Source organism: Garra rufa, chromosome 21, assembly GCF_049309525.1.
Source record: "Garra rufa chromosome 21, GarRuf1.0, whole genome shotgun sequence".
In the NCBI taxonomy this organism is placed as follows: Eukaryota; Metazoa; Chordata; class Actinopteri; order Cypriniformes; family Cyprinidae; genus Garra; species Garra rufa.
In genome coordinates this window covers 38883855-38896034 of record NC_133381.1, presented here as the reverse complement: position 1 = coordinate 38896034, position 12180 = coordinate 38883855, and the positions used below count along the sequence as shown (strand labels likewise).

At 38.1% G+C, this 12180-nt stretch overlaps 1 protein-coding gene and 1 non-coding gene across 2 annotated transcripts in view; one reads left to right on the top strand and one right to left on the bottom strand.

The window, feature by feature from the left end:
• pxdn (peroxidasin) overlaps positions 1 to 2698 on the bottom strand; it is an 81154-nt gene extending 78456 nt beyond the window's left edge. The window contains exon 1 of the mRNA XM_073826996.1: positions 2520 to 2698. Coding sequence (XP_073683097.1) covers positions 2520 to 2698 — 179 coding nt within the window. The remainder of the gene's footprint in view (positions 1 to 2519) is intronic.
• Positions 2699 to 12028: 9330 nt separating this feature from the next.
• Positions 12029 to 12147, top strand: LOC141296407 (5S ribosomal RNA). The gene has a single exon (XR_012341252.1). It is a non-coding gene; the product is annotated as a 5S ribosomal RNA (ribosomal RNA).
• Positions 12148 to 12180: the final 33 nt, after the last annotated feature.

The following is a 12180-nucleotide window of genomic DNA, read 5'->3' as shown; positions in this document are numbered from 1 at the left end:
TAGTGTAATGGTACTGGTCTCAAAATATTCCTTGGTCATGCCGAGAACACAGATACCCATTTTGCCATAGTCGGTTGAATATCCTGTCCCCCAGTTTGATTAATATTGAAAACGTACTTTTTCGAACTCCTCCTAGAGCGTTGGTTCGATTTTCACAAAATTTGACTCAGATCATCTTCAGACCATTCTGGCGAAAAGTTATGGATTTCGTGACAATACGCAAATCCATTTTTGTATAGCGCTGCTACAAATTTGAGGCATGATGCAAAAATGACTGCAATGCTTTGACATACTGAAACCAAACTTTGTGTGAGCCATTGTCACTTCACACAAAACACACCACATCGATTTGATGGCAGCGCCACCTACTGGTGAAAAGTGATAAACCAGTAAATCAAATTACTAGTGATGATTTTTATGATTTTACAGCCATTTTGACTAAAACCATCCTAAAATGGCTTTAATTACTCATTGTTGCAGTTGGTCTGATGCTCCATGCCATTTTTATTTTTATTTTTATTTTTACATTAAAAAAAGACTGCTTTAATAATGAGGTCAAATTTTAGTAATAAAAAAAGCATGTCTTATAAATTTAAATCATGAAATTAATACAATCTAGCAACAATTTGTTAAAAGTTCTACATTTCTTAAAAGTTTTAATGTTTCTTTATAAATTTTCTTCTGGATTCTGTTTTATTAATAAAAAACATTTAATAATGTATTAATATTTAACATTTTAAATATTTTACAATTTAATAAAAATTTATGATCAAAATTTGTGACACTCAAATGAAGGCATTAAAAAAAATAATCCACTGAACATTTTGCAATTCCTTTTCATTTTTGACAAACAAAGCACTGCACCTTGATGAAGTCATGCAGCCCTACAAAGTGCATTATTTCCCACTCTGACATGGAATACTATGCAATTTATTACCCCTAATGTCCTACAGTAAACAGACATATAGACACAGAGAGTGCACTGATTTCTCCTAAATATTCAGATTAACAATCCACCAATATGCATTTGGAAGCATCCTTGCTATAAAACATGTATAACTCTCAACAATAACACAAATCAAAATTGTTTGTAATAAATCGGCTCAATCAAAATCAAGAAATACCCAACACAAACACACACACACACACACACACACATGGCATGATCATGACTCATTTTAACCAACAACTCAATTTCCACACATAATGAAAAACACACATGCAAAGGTTTCGACCTTTCTTTGCAAACTTTGTCAACACTAAATTTTGTTAACCATCGCAGTGCTGAAGTCTGTAAGCTGAACACAATACGATCCAACAGGATCACAATATGATAACTCAAAACATAGTGTGCTGCCTATCTAGACAGCATTTTAGCACATTATGGGAACATGCGGCATTTCTGTAATGGCCTGTCCCAATACTCACACTTGCAGTCTTTGCAATTGTCCACTTTAGAATCGCAAGATGTAAACATTCTGCAATGTAAACCTAAATCCTCACAAGTTTTATGGGTATTGTGCAATGCCCTCAGCATCAAATTTAGTTTACACTGCAAAAAAATGCTTTTCTCACTTAGAATTTATGCTTGTTTCCAGACAAAATATCTAAAAATTCTTAAAACAAGAATGATTTTCTAGATGAGTAAAAAAAAAATTATTGTTTCCAGAAAAAAAAAAACAAGTCAAAATAAGTGAGTTTGTGCTTAGAACAAGCAAAATAATCTGCCAATGGGGTAAGCAAAAAACAAAACAAACGTATTTTAAACAGAAAACAAGATTATTTTTCTTATCCAACTGGCAGATTATTTTGCTTGTTTCAAGCAAAAATGCACTTAAATTTGACTTGAACTTAATTTTTTCTGAAAACAAGATTTACTCATCCAGAAATTCCTTCTTGATTTAAGAATTTTTAAATATTTTGGCTGGAAACAAGACAAAAAAATTTAAGTAAGAAAAACATTTTTTGCAGTGTATTCAGTGTATGTTATTTTTTTCAAACCTGGGACGATCTTGCACAATTAATTTCTGTTGCTTAAGTGACCAAGTCTACAAATGTATGCATTGAAACAGGCCCCATGTCATATGCTCCAGTAATTAAGTGCATCATAAGTACGTGATGTGTTATTAACCATTAAAGGTGCTTTTGCACCACTTGAGTCTGAGTGTCTTGAGTCTGTATCCAGACTTGACGCCAAAATGCTGCCTAGGTAGGGTTAGGGATAAAGTTGTGAAACACAACCGCGGTGTCCGCGAAACAAAGACTCGTCCAGATGGGGAACGTAAATCAGAACAGAGAGCAAACGCTGCCACTCAAACTCATCTGTACTTAGTATGCAGCCGGTGAGCGCAACTCAGACTCGATGCAAACAACATCAACAATGTTAATTATACTGACAACGCAATCCGAGGTGGACTAGTTTGCAATATTTAAGTTGGAAAAACACAAGCGGTTACGCACACAACGTACATTAACGACCGTTTCATTTCTCTCAGAGGAAAAAAGGCTAGTGTACTTACAGGATTGTTGTCTGAGGAAGAATAGCAGGTACTGATTCCAGGTTTAAATGCATACATCTGACAGTGGTACGGAAACATAAACAGCGGCTCGGACATGAGAACACCCGGGAAGGGCTGAGGAGAAACACGCAGAGTACACTTAAAAAACAGGGTAAGTTTCGGACAGTCCGCAACGCCATGACCAGCCAGTGCGCCGTAAGAGCAGTGTGCAGGAATTCAGCAGTCCAGTGGGAAGTAGGGCAGTGTTACAGACCGTGTACTAGACGGCATAAAACACCAATCAGAGCCTCCTCAATCATGTTCACGATAAAAGCCCAGCCTACTAAACTTTCGCCTACTACACACTGCGTTACCGGCATCATAGTACGCACGTAGTACGTATAGTCTGAGTATGCGAACTGAGATTCTCTATAAAATATTAAACCCTAACTGAAAAAAAAATTATTATAATTTTATTATTATAATTATTATAAAAATTATTATAATGCAATGTAAATCTATAATTAAATATACCAATATTTTTTGTGTTTTAATGTTGTGATATATGAAATAAATTAAAATTATTTTTAAAATTATTTTATTATTTAAAAAAAAATGTAATCTTTTTAATACATTTAAATAGTTTTTCTATAATTTCAGCTTTTCATAATAAGAGTCTGTTCACAATGGCATATTATGGGGATGGGCAGGTTTGATATTGAGAAAGAACAAACTTTTTTCTCTTTTACACTCTTTTTACTAATTTACACTCACACCTTTTAAACAATTTTCTTTTCAGTGAGGGAATACAATGTAGAATTATTGTTTTTACATTATTAACTTAACAATAGTGCTCTCAAATGATTAGTCGTGATTCATGATTAATCACATCCAAAATAAAAGTTTTTGTTTGTATATGTTGTATATATAAATACACACACATACAGTATGCATGTATTTAAATGTAGCCTATATTTATATTCATTATTATATAAACACAACTTATTTTTTCTTAAATATATCCATGCATGTTTGTCCATTTATGTATACATAATAAATATACACAGCACACACATATCTATTATGTAAACAAAAACTTTTATTTTGGATGTGATTAATCGCAATTAATCATTTGACAGCACTTAATAACTGTTTTACAGATTTTAATAACTATACAAACTGTGCTATCAGCTATTAATGGGAAACTTTGTTGTCAACTGACAAACAATGTCATCCCAACAAGCAAATGCAAACATCTCAAGTGCATTGTCTGTAAATTTGCTACAAACAAATGTGCAAATGCCCTATTTTTGATTACTTCCCTACAGAACATTCTTAACACAACCTAGGAGAACAGTTAAAAAATGCTTATTCAAAGTATAGTTATTTCAAATGGTATGATGATCATAATCCACATATTACCAATTTATTATAAAAACTTAACAATTTAGTGCATATCTGTCATGCATTTGGAAAAGCATTTTGCATTTTGTGTTTTAAATCTGAGGTAAAAACCTTTTAAATCTATGGTAAATGGTGTATATTTCTCTTTGCAAGCAATGTGGTAATGGCAATTTAAATTAAATTATTTTATTACAGCTTTTGTTTCCACAGAAACCAAGGGTGTCCCCTGAACTTTGTAAAAAGATCACATTGACTGGAAAACACAATTTTAATTGTTAATTTTTCATTATTTTTGGTCATTTTGGTGAATGTCCACAGTAATGTGCAAATCCTACTATGCTGTTATTAATACAGGGATCAGCTTAAAAATAGCACTCTCTCCTGGTTGGAGTTAGTATTAACATCCTAATGTAAAATAAATAATTTCATTCATCTTAAAATTGATCATCAGAGTATAATAACGTTGAGCGGACCACATATAAAAACACTGTGGGCCAGGGTTGTGAATTAACAAGAGCTTATGGCAAAAATGCCCCATAAATTCAAGACAAAGGTAAATTTAAGCCAAAAATGCCCCTGCACCATTAAACAATATATTATGGCTGCCGTGATTAAAATGAAATCTGAAAATGAATAAAAAGTGTCCATTTGTGGAAATACATTTGGAAATACATATGGAAAGAAACACTGAAAACCAGTGTCAGAGATACAGTGATTTTCTTATGCATTCAAAATTAATTTATCATTTTATAGCAGAAAATATTTGGGTTACTGAATTTAACGTGTTAACTTAACCCACATGTATCACTGGTGGCTCAAACTGTGCCATGTACAGTAAATGTAGACAGTCATTCACAACAGAGAAAAAACGCTAGTTACTTACGTAACCTTGGTTCCCTGAGATAAGGGAACGAGCATTGCACAAACCAATGGTGCTTCAAGCCACCAAAATGGGTGGAGCCGACTGCTATATAAGTTGGCTCTGAGCAACACTTTGTCAGAATCTTTCGACTGAAGCAACAGTTGTCAACTCCAGTGCAGATTTATAGCACGGCAGCCTACACAACGCTCATTTCTTTATCTCAGGGAACCGAGATTATGTAAGTAACAGGAGCATTTCCTTTCGATTGGTATCTCCTGTTGCATCACTGACACTTATCCAATAGTGCTCTGCTATGAGCAGTGTAGAAAGAAGCCGTTCTGTGAGCCCAACCCCATAGCACCCGTACTGAGGGCTCCTGTAAGCATGAGCTGGACTGAGGACTGCATAACCTTCTCAACTTACGAAGAGGATTAGGTATATTCAAGCAGACAAAAGCCGTGCCTGCAGGGCAGGGATGTCCAAGTTATAAAACCTGGAGAAGATAGGCAGAATAGAAATCCCGCTGGACCAATCCCAGAAGGAAGCCATTCCTCCGGTGGAATGGGTCCTCACATCTATAGGGCACTGCAAGCCCACTGAGGCATAAGCCAGGGCTATAGCATCCACTATCCACTGAAATAGTCTCAGTTTCACAACCAGCAACCCTTTAGAGTGGCCTTAAGAGCATACAAATAGCTGCTCTGAGTGCCTAAACATCCCGGAAATCTCAACATACACTCTAAGAGCCAGAACCAGCGGAGTAAAATCGCTTCTCACCTTCTAAATTGGGGAGCACAAGAAGGGTGATGACTTGTGCTCTGAACTGAGTGGCCATGTCTCAGTTTGAGGATGACCATACATTCGTTAGGCCCAAACTCGAGACAAGAAACACTGACTGACAGAGCTTGCAGGTCACCCACTCACTTGACTGGTGCTAAAGTCAAAAAAATGTTGTTCTTCATAGGCTGACTGAAGTGGCTCAGGATAAGTCCAAGTCAGCACAGTATGATGCTCTGGATGATTCAATGTTCGAGCTTCCTTCAGGAAATAAACGACCAAGTCATTGACAGCCAGCCAGTCAATGTTTCGCCACGATGGCTGCCACATACACTTTGAGCGTGAAAGTGGTGTACCCCTTATCTAGCAGCTCTTGTTGAAAAATTTGCACTTTGGACAATTGTTCTGTGTGCGCAACAGTCAGAGAAGACTGACCATTTATGTGCATAGAGACATCTTGTAGATGGAGCTCTAGCCTCCAAAATGATATTAGTTACACTTGCGAGAAGTTGCAAATACTCCCGCCGAGGGGGCAAACATGAAGGCTCCATAGCTTTGGCCTGGGATGCCAAATTATGCCCTTCACTTGCGAAAGAAGATCCTTCCTCAGTGGTATCAGTCAAGGGGCTGCCGATAGCAGCTGAATTAACTTGGGGAACCATGCCTGGTTCCTCCCGAGTGGGGCCACCAGGGGACAAAGCATCTGACTTCCCTGACCCGTCTGATAACTTTCATATCCAGATAGCCCCCTTATCACAAGCCGTTCTTGAGATTCACATTCGAGGGAGTGGCCTATTAATACACAGTTCTGCCATTCTGATGGTCCCTGGCCCCACACACTTTTACGAAGTGCATAGACGCTGCTCTTTTCCCTCTGAGACAAATGGAAATCCACATTCTGAACTACCTCGATGACTGGCTGGTTTTGCCAGGCCAGAACGGGAACTCTTTGCTCATAGGTCGCTGCTGTTCAGCCACCTGGAGCACCTTGGGAGCACCTTGAGAATCTACTTAGCCATGTGCTCTTTGTCTCCTAGCAAGCGACTGTTCTTTCTGGGGATAGTTATTGACTCTACCCGAATGCTTCCTGGGTGTCATTAAGACTGGGGACTTCATGTCCCCTCAGGGCTTTAAAGAGGATGCTCAGCCTCATGTTGGCCGCTTCCACTGTGATTCCTTTGGGCCTGCTCAACATGTGGCCCCTCCAGAATGGGCTCAAAGTCCATTTCCCATCCCACGCTTGGAACCTGAGACACCTTCATCTCAGGGTAACCCACCGCTGTATCAGAGCTGTGGCCCCTTGGAAAACCTCTCACCTGTTTCAATCAGGCATCCAATTGGAACTGACGTCCAGAAGAAAGGTGGCCACAACAGATGCCTTCAACTTGGGTTGGGGAGCTCTGTACAAGGTCAGACCGGCATTCGGCTCCTGCAAACCTGGAGCAATGCATACACATCAACTTCCTTGACATAATGGTGTTTTTTTTAGCCTTTAGAGGGCACCACATCCTGGTCCAGTCAGACAACATGACGGTGGTAGCATTTATCAATCACCAAGGTGGTCTCAGGTTTGCATGGCGCCTCTTCTTATGGGCAAACTCCTCTCACTGAGAGCACTTCATGAGCTAGGCAGGTTGAACCAAGGGGCAGACATGCTGTCCAGGGACATGGTAGCTCCAAGAAAATAGAGGCTACATCCCCAGATGGTTTAAATTATTTAGTCTCTCTTTGGGAGGGCAGAGGTGGACCTCTTTGCCTCAGAAGACAACTTTCAATGCCCAATCTACTTTTTCACAATTAGCCCAGCACTCTCCTTTACGCCTTCCACTCGGTTTCCCTTCTTACTTTCATATTCAGATAGCAATGCGCCACAGAAGCTTTATGACGTTTGCTTTTGTAGGCACGACATACCAGTACTTAGTGCTCCCAATCGGGTTGGCTTTAGCCCCGCGCATGTTAAGTCCATAAATGTAGCACTTTTTACTCTCAGAACGAGCGGTCTATGCATTCTAAACTGGATGATTGGCTGATTTTAGCCTATTCAATGTGGTTGTTAGTCATACGGACGTGCTGCTTCGCCATATGGAGTCCCTAGGGCTGCATCTGAATATGCAGAAGAGCAGGTTCACCCCAAGTCAGTCTATAACATATCTGGATGTGTGTTTTGACTCGGTGGAGATGTGATCCCCTCTCTCTCAAAAGCGCATAACAACAATTTCATCAGCTCTGGGCCAGTCTGTTCCTTTGAGACTTATGGCATTCTTTTTCCGTTTGCCACCTGGTCTTATGCACATGTGGCCACTACAGTTGTGGCTGGAAACTTGACTCACGTGGAGAGCATGGACCACAAGGCATCAAGTCACTAATGTTAGGTTTGCCCTGTATTCAGTGCAGTTGCCCTGTTTATTTTGACCAGTATATTTGGTATATCTGAGTCAGGATGTTCTTTGATCGAGCTCCACCTATCAGCTGCGGGCTTTTCTATTGCCATCACTATTGGTTGGGAATTGTGTGTTGCTCTCCCCCATGTTTGGTGTGGTTTTAGCATTGGCTCAGGCTGATCTGTGCCACTCTTACAGCGGGATTGTATACAGTCCACACCATGAATGCTTCGCAATGTGAGTGAACACTTGATAGGGAACGTCTCGACTCCAGTTACTGTTGTAACCTCGGTTCCCTGAGAGCGGGAATGAGACATTGAAGTGAAGATGCTCGATCAGTCTTAGATTCTGACACAATTATCACTCTTGTCAGTATTTGCACAGATTTTGGCCAGGTTATTGAACTGTAAATACGGAGTAGCAGCAGTACGTTCAGTTTTAGACAAGGGATGGTCATTGCAAATACTGTATTGCAAATCGTCTGAGGGTACCGATTTTGCCAAGATATAAATTATGTGGGCGCAGCCGCTTAAGTAAAATGTTGATAAATAACCAAATAATAACTAACTCTTAAGGCATGTGAATCAGCAGTCTGTGTTAAAGCAACACCAAAGAGGTTTTTTTTTTACCTTAAAATAATGTTTCCGAACTCGTGTCAGTGGTTCATCAATCAATCAATCAATAATAATTTTATTCCGGTCCTCACAAACAAATTTTCACAAGATAAATACAAAATAAAAATAAAAATACATAGTTGCCGAAAAAAGGTGTAGGCAGAAGCGTTGCTTATTAAGCCTACCCTTTATACATCATTAACTGAATGGGCAAAGTTAATTAACACAAAATAAACAATATGACAAAAAAAACATTTCCCAAAATATACAAACATTAATCACAATTTTTTCTTTTCTTTTATTCCTTCGTTTTTCCCCTTTATCTTTCATTTAACAATACAACCACAATTTATTTATACGAAATCATATAACTTTTTATCACCTTATTTTTATACATTTTCTTAAATTGGCAAGGTGAGTTACATACTTTTAATTCCTTATCACATTTATTCCATAGATTTACTAGCCTAGAATCTAGACGCGCCCCTAGCGGCAGCAAATTACATTTGCTTCCAAGGGCAGTCTAGTAACTCTCCGTTCACTTGAGATTTCCAAAAATCCAAAATCGACCGGGCCAATCACGAGTCGGTGGGCGGGTTTAACATGATGACGGCTGACCTGCGACCATAAGTTCCGTGAGATGTTCTCTGGTTCCGTGAAATATGCGCGAGAGAGAGAGCGATGGCTGCTGCTAGCAAACAACTTTCTTTCGAATCTGCTTTGGCCGCCACTCTGAAATACTTGAAGTTAAGCTTTTCTCTGAGAAAATAACAAAGAAACTGCACTGAGGTCGTTCTTAAAAGAAGGATGTATTTGGAATTGACTACGTCACTTTCTTCATTGCTCTGATTGGTTGTAGCGCTGTCCTATTGTGTGGAGAGGGAGTTTGAAAGACAACCGTTTATCCCACCCCTCCGCTTTAGCGCTGTCTATGGAGAGTGCCCAGACCCTACATTTATGTGGGTCTGGCTTGTCAGGCTATAGATTTACCCCTATAACAGATAAACACCTACTTTTTGCGTTAGTTCTTGCCCTCACTTTTTTAAACATATACAATCCTCTTAAATTATACTGACTTTCTCTTATTTTGAACAGCCTCTGAATACAATTTGGAAGTAAATTATGATATGCTTTGTACATTAACTGTAAAGTATATAAAGAAACTAAATCTACAAATTTTAATGCATGTAAATTGATAAACAGTTTATTAGTTGGTTCATAATAATCAACCCTTTTAACAATCCTAATAGCTTTCTTTTGTAACATATATAATGAATTCAAACTGGTCTTATATGCGTGACCCCACACCTCCACACAGTAAATAATGTAAGGAACTATGAGTACACAATACACAGTATATATAAAGTACTTTCATTCAAAATATGTTTTAATCTGTTTAATATTGCAACTGATTTGGACATCTTTGTTCTTACATGTTTAATATGTGATTTCCAACATAATTTATGATCAATTATAACACCCAAAAACTTATCAATTCATCAACTCATAACAGGGTGAAACGGCACTTCCGCATTCGCTTTGCGGCCCTCTATCGCCATAACAGCACTATGTAAGTTTGGGTCGTCGGGTAGCGGTTTTGTAGTTCAAATGAGACTACAAATGCGACTTGCTTTACGGCTAAAATAAATAGCAAACAATGTCATTATTATGTTTTATTTCGTTTTCATACTTTCATAAAGTCATGCAACATACTCTACCTTGTCACTGGACATCGTTATTTCCAAAGCCGGTCCTGGATAGCCTCCAAACAAATATCGTGCATGTGACGCGACGGTAGGCTAATTTATTTACGACAGAGGTAATGGACAATTCCGCTTCCAACCTGTAGAGGGAGCGAAGTTCTTTGGTGTTGCATTAATGGTTGCACAGAAAAAGGCAATATAAGACCTGCTCTGTACAGTTGGATCAGTTTTGCTATAGCAGCAGAGGACTATTATTTTGCTGAACAGAAATAAGGAACAGCTGATGACTTCACAGTTTCAGATTTGGTTGATCAGTCCGCGGAAAGGGGGCATCTCATGACCGCCCACAATTGGAAAATGAATTTTTCTGTTTTCTACCCGTGAACCAGAAAAAACCTAACAAAAAATCTAGCCAAAATCTTTATTTATTTTATTTCTTAATCTCTCTCTCTCTTGCCTTTTTTACGCAATTATGTACATATTAATACAAATATATACATCTCACAACAGTAATTAAAAAAGGGTATACAGAGAGAAAACAAAAACAAAAAAACAAGTGCATGTACATGTTCACAATTTGGCTTAGCTTTAGCCCATGTCTTTACATGAATGTGATGTTTTCCAAGTAAAACAATTAGTTGCATAAGAAAAGAAATTGTACTTTTAGAATCAATGTTATTAATTGCACAAAAATACAACATCATACATTTATATTTGTATTAATGTACCAAACATCCTAGAAATGAAGTTAGAGACATCTATCCAAAATAATTTGAAGTAGCCTATACACAATGAAAGAAAAGATGATTCACAGATTCTTTAACAACATCACAGAAATCACAAGATTTTTCCAGATCTAGGTTGAACTATTCAAATGATTCTTTAACAGGGTAAATTCTGTGTAATATTTTAAAAGATACCTCTTTTACTTTATTACTTATGAAAAACGTATTTGTTATTGACCAGACTTTCTTCCCCTCTACAACAACACACTGTAAACTTCTTGAGCAATGTATGATGCTCCTCTTTTGTTCCCGACTTGTTTGTCAGCCAAACCCCTTAGACCAGGAATGGGCAACTTCAGTCCTGGAGGGCCACTGTTATTTATTTAATTTCGGAAACCATACACTTGACATTTCTGCTTTTAAATCATTCAAATTCCCCATTTACGTCCACTCAAAGTGCCTCACAGCCACCTTGATTTTTGCCTTTTATTTATTCCTTTATTATAAAAGAGGGACGACCTACTGTTGCTAAGAACTTCATTTAGACAACTTTACAGGTTATTTTCTCAATATTTCGATTTTTTTGTATACCTCAGATTTAATTTAAACAGTTATATCTCGGCCAAATATTGTCCTATGCTAAAAACCATCAGTGGAAAGCTTATTTATTCAGCTTTCAGATTAAATCTCACTTTAACAATATTTGCCCATATGCTTTTAAATCATTCAACATTAGGTCCCCATTTACATCCACTAAGAAGTGCCTCACAGTCACCTTGATTTTTGCCTTTTATTTTTTTATTTTATGTTTAATTAATCTATGCAATGGCTTTTTTTCTCAGTTAATCAATGTTATAGCACAAATGCTGTGGACTCAGTTGGACTTTCATTGAAGAAGGAATTTTATTGGGAAAACAAACAACTATTTTTAAAAACACTTGAGTGGAAAAGGGGGGTGTATGTCTTTCAGCAGCAGCCCGGGACGTGTGTCAATGCTGGCCGATGTGTGTAGGGGTGCTGCCGGTGTGTCTTCTTTAAATAGCTCGCTGTTGACTTCAACTTTCGCTTACGGCCATACCACCCTGAGCACGCCCGATCTCGTCCGATCTCGGAAGCTAAGCAGGGTCGGGCCTGGTTAGTACTTGGATGGGAGACCGCCTGGGAATACCAGGTGCTGTAAGCTTTTGCTTTTCCTTCACTAGTCAGATAACTCACT